This window comes from Balaenoptera musculus, chromosome 20 (assembly GCF_009873245.2).
Source record: "Balaenoptera musculus isolate JJ_BM4_2016_0621 chromosome 20, mBalMus1.pri.v3, whole genome shotgun sequence".
Taxonomy (NCBI): Eukaryota; Metazoa; Chordata; class Mammalia; order Artiodactyla; family Balaenopteridae; genus Balaenoptera; species Balaenoptera musculus.
This window is the reverse complement of record NC_045804.1, coordinates 58,555,357-58,568,437: the sequence shown is the minus strand read 5'-3', so window position 1 is coordinate 58,568,437 and position 13,081 is coordinate 58,555,357. Positions and strand designations below refer to the sequence as shown.

At 64.3% G+C, this 13,081-nt stretch overlaps 1 protein-coding gene across 1 annotated transcript in view; it reads left to right on the top strand.

The window, feature by feature from the left end:
* The window catches only part of MYO15A (myosin XVA), a 50,281-nt gene that overhangs the window by 26,150 nt on the left and 11,050 nt on the right, over positions 1-13,081 (top strand). Inside the window, exons 34-60 of the mRNA XM_036838184.1 lie at positions 103-263; positions 371-465; positions 965-1,085; positions 1,284-1,351; positions 1,424-1,501; positions 1,659-1,839; positions 1,931-2,063; positions 2,390-2,495; positions 2,634-2,706; positions 3,749-3,870; positions 4,024-4,083; positions 4,521-4,596; positions 4,876-4,991; positions 5,080-5,198; positions 6,245-6,386; positions 6,847-6,958; positions 7,043-7,117; positions 7,494-7,642; positions 8,141-8,256; positions 8,511-8,583; positions 8,905-8,977; positions 9,210-9,283; positions 9,515-9,597; positions 10,844-10,974; positions 12,031-12,125; positions 12,290-12,367; positions 12,706-12,802. Of these exons, the coding sequence (XP_036694079.1) occupies positions 103-263; positions 371-465; positions 965-1,085; positions 1,284-1,351; positions 1,424-1,501; positions 1,659-1,839; positions 1,931-2,063; positions 2,390-2,495; positions 2,634-2,706; positions 3,749-3,870; positions 4,024-4,083; positions 4,521-4,596; positions 4,876-4,991; positions 5,080-5,198; positions 6,245-6,386; positions 6,847-6,958; positions 7,043-7,117; positions 7,494-7,642; positions 8,141-8,256; positions 8,511-8,583; positions 8,905-8,977; positions 9,210-9,283; positions 9,515-9,597; positions 10,844-10,974; positions 12,031-12,125; positions 12,290-12,367; positions 12,706-12,802 (2,807 nt within the window). The remainder of the gene's footprint in view (positions 1-102; positions 264-370; positions 466-964; positions 1,086-1,283; positions 1,352-1,423; positions 1,502-1,658; positions 1,840-1,930; positions 2,064-2,389; positions 2,496-2,633; positions 2,707-3,748; positions 3,871-4,023; positions 4,084-4,520; positions 4,597-4,875; positions 4,992-5,079; positions 5,199-6,244; positions 6,387-6,846; positions 6,959-7,042; positions 7,118-7,493; positions 7,643-8,140; positions 8,257-8,510; positions 8,584-8,904; positions 8,978-9,209; positions 9,284-9,514; positions 9,598-10,843; positions 10,975-12,030; positions 12,126-12,289; positions 12,368-12,705; positions 12,803-13,081) is intronic.

Here is a 13,081-nt window from a genome sequence, read left to right as displayed (position 1 = left end):
GGGAGAGAGTCAGCCAGTTCCGGGGCACAGGAGAGAACGGGGGTTCTGGGAGGGCTCTGGGTCTCTGGGGGGTCAGCTGCTCTGTGTTCTCCGTCCCCACAGGGTTTTTGGAAACAGCTGGGACTCGGACGAGGACGTGCCCACTAGGCCCCAGCCCCCGGGGCACGTGCCCGTCATGGCCAACTCCGATGGGTACTGCAGCCACAATGAGGATGGTACAAATGGGGAGATTGAGGCACAGAGAGGGACAGCGACCCACCAAGGTCAACCAGCAGTGGCCGCTGTCTCCGGTGGGGAGGGAGCCTGGGAGCCGGGAGTGGTGGTCAGCAGGAGAAAAGAACTTGACTTTTGTATCCCCCAACCCCGCCAGACTCGGACGGCCGTGGGGAGCCCGCTGTGCCCCACAAAGGACTGGACTGCTACCTGGATAGCCTCTTCGACCCCGTGCTGTCCTACGGGGATGCGGTAGGGACGCAGCAGGGCATTTGCAGACCACGGCGTGGCGCATGCACACAGGAGCCTCTCACAGCCAGGGTCGTGGGGTGGCGTGTCCCCTTGGATCTCTGCTGGGGGTCAGGCAAAGGATGAGGGTGTCTTTACAGCTAGAGGTGCTCGGAAGGACCCACAGCTGGGGGTCCAGGGCACACTGGGAGCGGGCCCCCGGGCACCCTTGCTCAGTCTGGGAACTCCCAGGAGCCCCTCCAAGGCATAACGTGAAGCCCTGAGCCGGGCACAGCCCCTCTGAGCCTCAGCTTGCTCCCCTGTGGAAGGGGTGGGTTGGGGCTCGCAAGGTTGCCAGAGGCCTGACCGGGGTGCCGTGTGGGCAGAGGCTGGGCACACAGCAGATGCTGGCCGGTGGGAGGCCCCGGGACGCAGGCGGTGGCGGTGTCAGGTGCCTGTTGCCTTGGAACCTGGGGAGTACGGCACTGGGGCAGTCACTTGAGCCACCTGCCCCCGCTCCCAGGACCTGGAGAAGCCAACAGCCATTGCCTACCGCATGAAAGGGGGAGGCCAGCCTGGTGGAGATGGCAGTGGCGGCAGCAAAGGCACCCCCCGGAGACCTCCAGAGCCAAAGCCAAAGCTAAGTCAGTGCCTGCCCCGGGGTCGGTTCCAGGGTCGGGCAGGGTGGAGCCCCTCGGTTCTCAGGGCTGCTTTGGCCCTGGAACAGAGGCAGCCTCGGCCGTGGGGGGAGGTTGAGCCGGCGGAGGAGGGGCAGGCATGGTAGGGAATTCCCCCCATCTCCCGAGCCTCTGGATCCACGTCCCCTGACACGGCCCCCCCAGTTCCAGGCCTGGACGCCTCCACGTTGGCCCTGCAGCAAGCCTTCATCCACAAGCAGGCTGTGCTGCTGGTGAGTGCCGGGGTTGGGGGCTGCGGGGGGCTGAGCCTGGGCCTGCCCGCTCACCACCGCTACTCCCCCCAGGCCCGGGAGATGACCCTGCAGGCCATGGCGCTCCAGCAGCAGCCCCTGAGTCCCAGCCCAAGGCCATCGCCCCCAGAGGTGAGCCTGGTTCCCCAGGTGAGTGCTGTGGTGCCCTGGGGCATCGCTGCGCCTCTCTGAGCCAGGAGCCCCCTCAACCCCTCCTGGGCAGACATGGGTTCCCTGAGAGGAGACTGATGTGTCCTGGGAGGTCCACCCCACACCCTGCTCTCCACAGAAACCCCTAGCGCCAGAGGCCCGGCCGAAGTTCGTAGGCACTGGACTCCCGGCCAAGCCCGTGCTCTTGCGCTCCGCTCCAAAGCCTGTGGCTCCTGCTCCTCTGGTCAAGTCCCTGAGGCCCCCCACCAAGCCCGTGGCTGCCCCCATTCTAGCTCAGGGCCGGGCTTCTCCAGAATCCAGTGAGTGTCCTCTCCCGGCCGGGGGGCCTCCCACTTCCCAGGGCGGGGCTGGGAGGGCAGTCTCACCTGTGCCCCCATGCCCCTGCCGCAGCTTCGCCCGGCCTAGAGCTGGTCCGGTCCTCGACCCTCAACTCGGAGCACTTCCCGCAGCCCACGCAGCAGATCAAGGACATCGTCAGGCAGCACCAGCAGCCGCCCCGGGGAGGCCGGCCCGAGGCCTTCAGGTCAGCCTGACCTCCCCAGCCCTCCAGCCGTCCAGACGGCGGTCTCCCCACGGGCCTGCGCGGCCGCCACCCATGTGCCCGTCTGCTGGGTTCGCAGCGCCCCCCGCCCAGCAACTTTTAGGGAGTGAGTCTATTCACACAGGTGGTCCAGATGAGCCACCCGGGCAGAGGGAGGCCAGGGCCGCTCTCTAGGGTGTGCTGTGTGACCCCACACCCGTCTCTGGTTCTCTCTGGGTTCTCGTTTATAGTGATGGGGGTGGAGGAAAAAGTTCCCTATTGTAGGATTATGTGGCTGGGAAGAGGAGACTCAGTGTCCCACCCACCAGGAAGGACGGCGGGAGGGTGTTCGTGAAGCGGCCAGACCCCCACGAGGAGGCCCTGATGATCCTGAGGGGGCAGATGAGCCATGCAGCGGCAGCACCTGGCACCCAGGTGAGGGGCAGGGTCCGGCTGGGCCCAGGTGGAACAAAGGACGAAGTGGGGCGTCTGGGGGAGCCTCAGAAGCCAGCTGCCCCTCTAAGCTGTGGCCGCGCTGCTCCCCCCTGAGCGCTGTCTTTGGGGCGGGGACAGGTCCCCAGAGAGGCCGTAGCCCTGGTGAAGCCAGTGACCAGCACACCAAGGCCATCCGTGGGGCCCACTCCAGGTGAGGGCCAGGAGGGAGGGAGGGAGGGGCCCGCGGGCAGGTGTCCAACTATGAGCACAGGTGAGACTTGGTCTGCGTGACGGTGGCATGTGTGTCCGTGTCCCTGGGCCCGTGAGGGCCTACAGTGTGGACGTTTGTGTAATTGCATCAGCACTTAACACTGATTTCGGGCCAGGCCCACTCTGACTTCACTAAATCCTCACTAAGACGCTTCAACACAGTACCATTTGTGCCTCTAGATGTTACAGGTGGGGAGACAGGCACAGAGAGGTTAACTGACTTGCCCAAGATCACACAGCTCAAAAGTATCAGATCAGAGATAGAAACCCAGGCCTCCTGGCATCACAGCTGGAGCCCTAACCTCCGCATCCCCTGCCTCACGGCAGCCACAGCCACCTTAACAGAGATCAGTCAGTTCACGTCACGCCCTGCCAACAACGCTCCAGTGGCTCCTGGGATAAACTCCAGACTCCTCACTGTGGCCCACGTGACGCAGCATGACCTGCCCACCTTCCCAATCCCATCTCCTCCCGCTCCCCCCTCAGACACTCTGTTCCTCACTGTTTCTGGCACACACCGAGCTCACTCCTGCCTCGGGGCCTTTGTCCTTGCTGTTCCCTCTGCCTAGAATGCTCTTCCCGGAAGATCTTTGCATGCCCGGCACCTTCTCATCATTCAGGTCTCAAGTGTCACCTCCTCAGAGAGGTCTGCCCGACCGCCCAGACGGAGCGCCCCTCACAGACCAGCCCCCAGACCTTCCTAAGTCACCGGTTTTATTTCCACCCCAGCTCCCGGCACTGAGAGCTCTGTCCTGTCTGAACTGTCTGTTCCGCCCACACCTGCCGGGGCCTGGCCTCCAGGCAGCAGCCTGTCTCTCCTTCTCCCGGGCGCCCGGCCCCTGGCTGGGCCTGCAGGCGCCGGGTCTCCGTGTGCGGGGAGGAGGGCTGGGCTGTGTGAGTGTGCACGTGTGCCCGCGAGATCAGGTGTGGCTACGCCACGGGCCAGGAGGCCTCTCCGCCCCAGCCCGCTCCCGCCCCTGCAGCGCTGTCCTCACGGTCCCTGGAGCCGGCCGAGGACCCCGTGCAGACGCGGCTGCACCGCCTCCTCAGCCCCGACTTCTACGGCTACCAGGATGCCCCCTGGCAGATCTTCCTGCGCAAAGAGGTGTTGGAGCCCGGCCGGGGCTGGATGGGGGCAGAGGGGCCCGAGGGGGGCGGGAGACCGGGTCAGGGTCGGAGCCCGGCTGGTGCGGAGCGAGTGGGGCTGCAGCGGGGGAGGGGCCTCCAGAAGGTCCTCACGGAAAGCCCGCCCCCACAGGTGTTCTACCCCAAGGACAGCTACAGCCACCCCGTGCCGCTGGACCTGCTGTTCCGCCAGGTGAGGGCCTCTCCTCCCTAAGTGCCTCGTGAACTCAGCAGGGCAGGGGGCGCGTAGCCTAGCTGTCCCCACGTCCTCCTCCTTGGCTTTGGGGTCCTCGACCACAGTGAGGAGGGAAGCTGTTCTGCCGAGTCCCCCACTGTAGACAGGCTCGAGGAGCCCGCGGTCCCACCTAACCAGACTCACAGCTGGTCTGAGCTACCCGGGGCCTGGGGTCCAACCCAAGCCCCGCCATACAGAGTAGGAAACGAGGGCTCGGGGAGGGTGGAGGTGAGGAGAAGGGAGAGGATCCTCGGAAGTGGGATCTGATGTACACAGGTGACCCCGCTGTTGCGTAAAGGCACCCCTGCCACATCCCCGGTCGTCCTGAAACAGTCCAGCCTGGGCTCCCGGTGGGGGGGGTCCCACGGGCCGCCCGCATCACACTCACCCCACAGATCCTGCACGACACGCTCTCCGAGGCCTGCCTGCGCATCTCTGCGGAGGAGAGGCTCCAGATGAAAGCCCTGTTTGGTACCGTGGGGGGCCATGGGGAGGGAAGGATGTCGGTGGGGCAGCCAGCTAGACCCCCCCGCCAGCCCCCCCCCCGCTCTGCTCCTGGCCTCTCCCACGGCCCGGCCGCAGGTCTGGGTTGGGCTCTGCCTGACCGGCTGTGGCCTCGGCTGTCCCTGTCTGTGGACATCAGTTTCCCAGTATGGACACTGGGAACACAACGGACTGACACCTCCTTGCTGAGGGTCAGCCTCCCCCCATGCCACGTGGGTCAGTCCTGACCCGACCTGTGTCCCTTAGCCCAGAACCAGCTGGACACACAAAGGCCCTTGGTGACGGAGAGTGTGAAGCGGGCCGTGGTCAGCATTGCACGCGACAGCTGGGAGGTCTATTTCTCCCGCCTCTTCCCTGCCACGGTGCGAGCCCCCTGCCTGCCCCTTGCCCGCCCGGGGGCTCCAGGGATGAGGCCAGAAGAGCCTCACGTGCCACTTGTCCCCACCCCAGGGCAGCGTGGGCACCGGCGTGCAGATCCTAGCTGTGTCCCACACGGGCATCAAACTCCTGCGCGTGGTCAAGGGCAGCCACGAGGCCGGTGGGCAGCTTCGGGTCCTGCGCACATACAGGTGACCGGCAGGCGGGCGGGAGTGGGGCTGGCCGGACGCTGGACATGGGCCGGCACCAGCGCTTGCTCACCGGCTTGCTTCACGGCCGTTGACTGAGTACAGTTGGCCCTCCATATCCACAGGCTCCACATCCACATATTCAACCAACCGCGGATGGAAAATATTCAGAAAAAAAATTTCAGAAAGTTCCAAAAAAGCAAAGCTTGAATTTGCCACTCACCAGCAACTATTCACATAACGTCTACATTGCTTTTACGACTATCTACACAGCATGTACATTGAATTAGGTGTTAGAAGTAATCTGAAAAGAAAAAAAAATAACCTGGAGGTGGTTTAAAGTATACGGGATGTGCATAGGTTATATGCAAACATCAGACCATTTTATAGGAGGGGCTTGAGCCTCCGTGGATGTTGGTGCCCTCGGATACCGAGGGGCGACTGTACCTACGATGTGCACAGCTCTGTGCCAAAGCCCTTCAGTCAGGGAAACAGGCTCATAGAGAGGTGCCGCTTGTCTCGGGTCCCACAGCCAGGAAGTGGCGAGCTGGGAGCCACTGCCCCGTCCCCGTCTCCGGCCACACCGCAGCCTGGCCCTCACAGAGCTCGCCGTGCAGCGGGGGCGACCGTGTGAACAGCCAGATGCAGACGCAGCTCGGAAGGGAAAGGGTGCTTCGGCTGAGAGCTTCCTGAGTCCTCGGACTCCTCCCTCCTAGCAGCCCGCTTGTCCTTTGTACCAGGGCACAGGGGGCGAGCTTCACTCACCGGTTAGGTGCAGGCTCCTTGCTTCAGGAGAGGGAGAGTTTGCTCAGGGAGTGAAAGAGATTTGTGTGGGCAAAATCTGCGAGGCTGGATCATGAGGCAAAAAAATAAAAGGCACAGCATTGGGAGGGCTGGAAGGTTGTGGGTTCACAGGGTGCGGGCAACACAATAGAGCTGCGGACAGGAGGGGAGGGGAGGCCGGCAGGGGCAGAAGGAGCAGGGCGGTGGGTGGAGGGCATCCCTCTAGCTGCGGGGTCCTGCCCTCATGCCACCTTCCCATCCTCCAGCTTTGCAGATATCCTGTTTGTGACCATCCCCTCCCAGAACATGCTGGAGTTCAACTTGGCCAGCGAGAAGGTCATTCTCTTCTCAGCCCGAGCTCACCAGGTCAAGACCCTGGTGGACGACTTCATCCTGGAGCTGAAGAAGGTCAGGGCCCTCCTACAGATGCCCCCAGCAGGGCTGAGGGCCCCGAACGGGGCTCGTGCCTGGGAAGCATGGATGCGTGTGTGCGTCAGCAGCTGTGTCCGGAGGCTCTTGCACGGGCTGTGCCTTCCAGCCGGGACGCCCGCTCCCCTCTGCCCACTCCTTCAGAGTCCTTTACTGATGCCTCCGGGCTCCATGGCAGCTGCATTGCTCATCCTCCTGCAAGGACTGCATTGCTCGCCGCCGCCCACTGCAGTGGGAGCCTCTGCCCCCATGCTCCCTGCAGACCAGGCAGCCCCCAGGCCCGGCACCTGGCCTCAGTGGGGAGGCTTCGGGAGGGGTGGAGGGGGTGAGGCCGGGGCCAGTGCTCTGACGTCCCGCGTGAGGGGCAGGGGAGTGGCCCCTGGCCTCGGGGAGGAGGGGGATGGGACGGCAGCCCTCACCCAGCCCCTGGCTGACCCAGGACTCGGACTACGTGGTCGCTGTGAGGAACTTCCTGCCTGAGGACCCAGCGCTGCTGGCCTTCCACAAGGGCGACATCATCCACCTGCAGCCCCTGGAGCCACCTCGAATGGGTCAGCGCCACGGGGAGGGGTGGGCACGGCGCGGGGTGGGGGGGGTAGCTTCCCAGCAGGTGCTGACGTAGGTCTGGCCCTCAGGCTACAGTGCTGGCTGTGTGGTCGGCAAGAAGGTCGTGTACCTGGAGGAGCTGCGGCCTCGAGGTCCTGACTTCGGTAGGTGCCCCGGGACCCCCGTTCAGCTGCCAAAGCTGCCAGACCTAGAAACCCCAAACAGAGCAGATGCACGATGGGGTTCTGGGGTCCCAAAGGGTCTGGCCTGGCTGCAGCTCCTAAGGCGGCCAAGCAGCCCAGCCCTCTGCCCGCGTATCTGGCTGAAGGGTCTCCGTGGACATTCGTGTCTCCACGTGTGTGGCCCGAGGGTCCACAAGCGCTGCATTCTGCTCTCTGCAGCTCCCGCTGAGGGAACGCCTTCCCTTCCCAGAGCCTGTGTCCTCCTCTGTGAACACCTCCCGCACAAGCTCTGGTCCCTGGGCCCCCGCCCTCCCCAGATGAGACCCTCCTGCTGCTCAGAGCCCTTCCCGCCCCCTAGGTTGGCGGTTTGGGACCGTCCGTGGGCGTGTGGGCCGCTTCCCTTCCGAGCTGGTGCAGCCTGTGGCTGTGCCCGACCTTCCGCAGCTGCCTGCCGAGCCGGGCCGGGGCCGCGCTGCCGCCGCCCGGGAGGTGGGCCGCAGGAGGGAGGTGAGAGCTGCCCGGAGCTGGGCAGAAGGGCGGACACGGCACGGGGGTCAGCCTGACTGTGGGGGTGGAGGGGAGGGGCTCAGCCAAGAGCAGCCCGTCCCGGGGCCCGGCAGCCTGGTTGAGCTAGCCAGGTGTATGACCTATCGGGATGTGACCCCCCGACGTGACCAGGGATGGCTGGAGGCGTGGCCAGTGGGGTAGGGTGGGTGGGGGTCAGCGGAAGGGTTGTGACCAGGCCACTGGGGCAGGACCAGCCTGGGCCGGCCAGCAGGCGAAGTCCACCTGGGCCGGGGCGGGGCCAGGTGAGGGGGGCAGGTCCAGTCCCGTGGCACAGAGCTCGCCAGGGTGGAGAGAGAGGAAGCAGTGAGGGGCAAGGTCAGCCGGACCAGGCCACTGGGGAGGCAGTGGGCCCACACGAGAGGGTCTGGGCACAGTCAGCCAGGGGTGGCGTTGGGCCCGCTCTGACTGGGCGGGGTGCGGCGGCCGACCCTCTTGCAGGGTCCCCCAGTCAGGGCTGGCTCTGCGGACCACGGGGAGGACGGCCTGGCTCTCCCACCGTACACAATGCTCGAGTTTGCCCAGAAGTATTTCCGAGACCCTCAGAGGAGACCCCAGTGAGTGGTGGCCCCACGCCGCATCCGCACCCTGGGGAGGGTCCCTCTGGGGCTTCTTGCAGCCGCTCAAGCGGGAGGCCCCAGTTCTTGGGGGGGATGAGAAACCCTGAGGGGTGAGGCCCGCCTGCAGCCTCCACTTCGGGAGCCTTGCTGCCCGGTGGGCTGACACCGAGTCAGGCACACTCCAGGTGGGAAGGGGGTGTAGCCAAAGCTCGGAGGCAAGACTGGTCAGTAGTGTCCGCTTCCTGTTGCAGGGACGGCCTCAGGTCGAAATCCAAGGAGGGTCGGGAGTCCAGAACCTTGGAGGACATGCTTTGCTTCACCAAGGTGTCTAGCCCCAGGCCCCCTCTGTAAAATGGTGGTACAAGAGCCCCCTCCCAGGCCCGTGGGCCAAACAGCCTTGTCCCCAATGGGACCCAAGCGCTCATCACCCCGAGGGCCCGCGTTCCTCCCAGGGGCAGTGTCTTCCCTAGTGGCGTCCCAGCTGCCTTTTGGTGGCGTGGACCCTCCTGTTGTAAGAGGAGGCACCACGTGGCCCTCCCGTCCTCCCACTCCTGACCCAGTCTGCCCATCGCAGACCCCACCCCCACGACTCAGCCCCTCCCATCAAGGCCCCGCCCCCTGGTGACCCAGCCCCTCTCCCCACAGACCCCGCTCCAGGACTCCCTCATTGAGCTCAGCGACAGCAGCCTCAACAAGATGGCCACAGACATGTTTCTAGGTGTGGGGGTGGGGCTGCGGCCAGGGCTGTGGGCCAGGTGGGACCCCGCGCTGTGACCCCTGCTCACCACCACCCCTTCCCTCAACTCAGATGTGGGGCCCCTGCAGAGAGGAGGAGCCTCCCCCACCTCCTCTGGCCACAGCCTCCCGGGGAGGCGTCCAACCCCAGGGTCCCCAAGGGAGGCAGGCAGCTGGGGGTCTGGTGGCCCGAGTGGGACAGGTGTTTCCTCCAGCTGTGATGCGGTTCATGGGGGATGCCTCGCTGAAGGGCCAGAGTGAACTGGACGTGCTTTGCACCCTCCTGAAGGTCAGTCCGGCCGACTACCGGTGCTCCCTTGCCTGCCCAGTGGCTCAGTTTCCCCATTTATCAACCAGAGTAGCAGGACTTTAGGGTGGGAAGCTCTCATGTGGCCCAAAGAGGAATGCATCCCACTGGTGGGGAGGGGTCTGGGAAAGGGGCACCAGGCCCATCTCCAAGTGCCCACCCTGTTCCTATGTGCTGGGCGTGTGACCTGTGACCTGGCCCGCCCTCCTACAGCTGTGCAGGGACCATGAGGTCATGCGGGACGAGTGTTACTGCCAAGTTGTGAAGCAGATCACAGACAACACCAGCACCAAGCAGTGAGTGTCTTCCCCTCCCCCAGCGCATCCATGCTCCAGGAGGGGCCAGGTCAGCCTCCGGAGTCTCTCCCCCTGTCTCTCCCTCACTCCATGGACAGAACATGCTTGGTCTGGGACAAGCCCTTTCTTGTCTCTGAGCTTCAGTTTTCTTATCTGGAAAATGTAGTGATAATGTGTGAGTCCAGGTTCTTGGTTGCAAGTGACAGAAACCCAATTAAATCTGGTTTAAGCAAAAGAGGGTTCAGGTAACTGAAAAGTCTAACATAGGACTTCAGGCACAGCTGGATCCAAGTGTCATCAGGAAGCAGTCCTCTATATCTTGGCCCTGCTTTCCTCTGTGTTGATATCATTCCCAAGCAACATATCCCATAGGTTGGAGAGAAACATTTGCCAGCTCAGCAATCCCAGGGAAAGCAAGACTGACCCAATATTTGCAGCAAAAATTCCCAAATCTGGTCTTATTGGTCGCATGCCCATCCCTGAGCCAACCGCAACGGCTGGACGATACAGAGCTCTGATTGGCTAGACCTGGTCATGTGCCTGTCCCCAAACCAATCACCATAGTCAGAGGGAGGCTGAACTCTAATTGGCCAGACCTGGCTCCCACACCCATCCCTAAACCAGTCACCGTGGCCGGGGGCTGCAGTGTTCTAGTTGGCGGGTCCTGGCTCTGATACCCATCTCCAAACCACAGGGACCGGGGAGGGGTGGGTGGTTTCCCAAAGGAAGCCCAGGTGCTGTCCCTAGACGCCAGAGGTCCCCACGATGAAACCCTCACCCCAGGGCAGCACAAGGGTGAGCTTCCGTGTCCCGCACACGACCAGCAACAGTGGGGACCCAAAGCGTCTGCCACCCTCCTGTCCGCTTGCTCGCATCCCCCAGGAATTTCACAGCCACTCAGCACGTCCTCCTGCCCCTCCCACCCAGCCTTACCCGCCACCAGCTCTGCACAGGGTCCCCCGGCCCTCTTTCAGAGACCGTCACCCAGAGAGGGGCCCCCGGGGAAGGCTTGTCTTTTGGCCGGGGGTGGGGGGGGCTCGTTCTCTTCCTTCCCTGCCTCCCACCTGGATTGTCAGTAGAACACAGCTTCTGCGTGGCTCTGGGCCCGCCGGCCCTGCTCTCACTGGGCAGGGAGGGGGAGCACCCTCAGAAGAGGAGCTGCCTGAGGGCGGGAGGGACTCCCGGCGTGGCGCGGCGCTGCGGTGCGGCGGCCGCCTGCAGCGTCGCCCCGTGTGTGTCCTCGCAGGGACAGCTGCCAGCGGGGCTGGAAGCTGCTGCACACCGTGGCCGCCCACCGCGGCTGCTCCGAGGCCCTCCAGCCACACCTCGTTCGCTTCCTCCAAGCCGTGGGCCGGACCCCGGGCCTGCCCTTCCAGGGTGAGGGGCCAGCGGACGGGGAGTCAGGGCCAAGGGCTTGTCTGCGTGAGGACCGGCCGGGCAGCTGGCCGAAGGGCCTGGCCCTTCACAGGTGCCCGGGCAATGTTTACTAGCATCAGTCCACCCCCAAACGTTTGTGGAGGTCCTGCAGGGGCTGATGCGATGGGTCATCTGATCTAATGGGGCAGGGGGGAGGATGGTGTATCAGGGAAGGCTTCCCGGAGGAAGTGTTGCTCTGGTCATGAGCACATGGGGGGGATTTCTAGGTAGGCTGAGTAGCAGGAGTGAAAGCCCAGAGAGGAGGATGTGTGGCGTGTGGGAGTGGAGAAGGAGGAGGCGGCCGGGCTGTGTTTCTCTGGTCTTTGGGGATCAACAAGGGTCTTGAGAGGGTTCAGGCAGGGGCGCCAAGGCTGGTGGCAGGGTCTTGGCCTTCTCCCCTTGGATTTTGGAGGAAAGGGGCCGCTCCTCAGCCTCACCCCCAGCCTAGCTTCCAGAGCAACCCCTGGGTCCCCCTAAGAGAGCGGCCAGGGCCCCGGTGGTTACCATGGCGGCCATGAAGGAGATGGGGACCTCACTCTCTTTGCTTCTGAAGCCTCCTCTTTGACTCAGGCAGCGGACTTCCCTGGACTCAGAAGTGAAGAGACTCAGCTCCAGGGAAGGTGGCAGAATGTGCCCAGCCCTCTTGACCCCTCCCCAGAGCAGGGCGAGGGCACTGCTTACCCCAGAGAGATGGGGAAACAGATGGTGGGGGCTTCTGCGCTGGGACGCTGTGCACAGCCGCGTCGTCTTAGTCACACACGGCCTGCGGGGCTCATGGATAAGCAAGGCGTGTGGGCCTCCACTGCATGGGATGGGGGTTCAGATCCAGCTCTTACACTCTGGCTCTTGACCTTGGGTAGATCACTGCCCTCTAAGCTGTCTCCTCAGCCGTTGAAGGGAGAGCAGACACACGGCCCCACCCTCCCACCCCCCGCCCCATGGACGCAGGGCTGGGGTCGGAGGAGCCCCTTCCTCCCCTGCCCACCCTGGGCCAGGCCCTGACTCCCGTTTCTGCAGGGATAGCCAAGGCCTGTGAGCAGAACCTGCAGAGAACGCTGCGCTTCGGTGGCCGTCTGGAGCTCCCCGGCAGCATGGAGCTTCGGGCCATGTTGGTGAGCGTTGGGGGTTGGGGTGAGTGAGACAGCCCGGCCCAGAGACCCCGTCACGCGCACTCGCCGGCCCTGCCCGGTCCCTGTCGGGGACCCCCACGGAGGGGACAGCAGTTGGCCCAGAGCCCGGCCCAGCCTCTCCCACCTCCCCAATCTCCTCACCCCAGGCCGGCCGCAGTTCCAAGAGGCAGCTCTTTCTTCTTCCCGGAGGCCTCGAGCGCCATCTCAAGATCAAAACGTGCACTGTAAGTGACGGGATGTCTCCGGCGGGCCGGGACCCCAGCCTCCAGGGTGGGCCCCCAAGGGTGCTGAGCCCCCCAGGCTCCCGCACTAGGCAGGATTTATCTCTCAGAGGAGCAGCCTGAGCCTGGGGGAGGTGGGACCTCCAGCTCAGGATCAAACTGCAAATAAGAGACAGGCCAGCTCGGAACCCAAGTCTCTCAGACTCCGAAAGGTGCGCCCTTTCCTGCATGAGGCTGGCTCCCAGGGACCTCGGGGATCCTCGTCTCTGCGCAGGGGGTCTGGGTGGGCTTGGGGGCAGCGGTCGCCAGGCCAGCGCAGCCTCACGCTTCCCTCCCCGCAGGTGGCCCTGGACGTGGTGGAGGAGATCTGTGCTGAGATGGCTCTGACCCGCCCCGAGGCCTTTGATGAGTATGTCATCTTTGTTGTCACCAACCGAGGTGAGTGGCCAGAGGGTGCGGCGTGCTGGGCCCACGCCCACCATCCCCACTGTAAGGCCCAGGTCAGATGCCACTTCCTCCAGGAAGCCCCTCGGCCCAGGTAGAGGGACCTCTCTGCCCCTTGTCCCCCAGCCCCGCGTCTGTCCCTCTCTGCTTTGTTCTGTGTGAGCTTGCCTGGCCTGTCAGATCGCGAGTTCCTGGAAGACAGGGCTCCCCTGATGCCCTGCCCTCAAGGAGGATGAGACTTGATAGGACGCGACTCCTGGACCCACAAGTGCA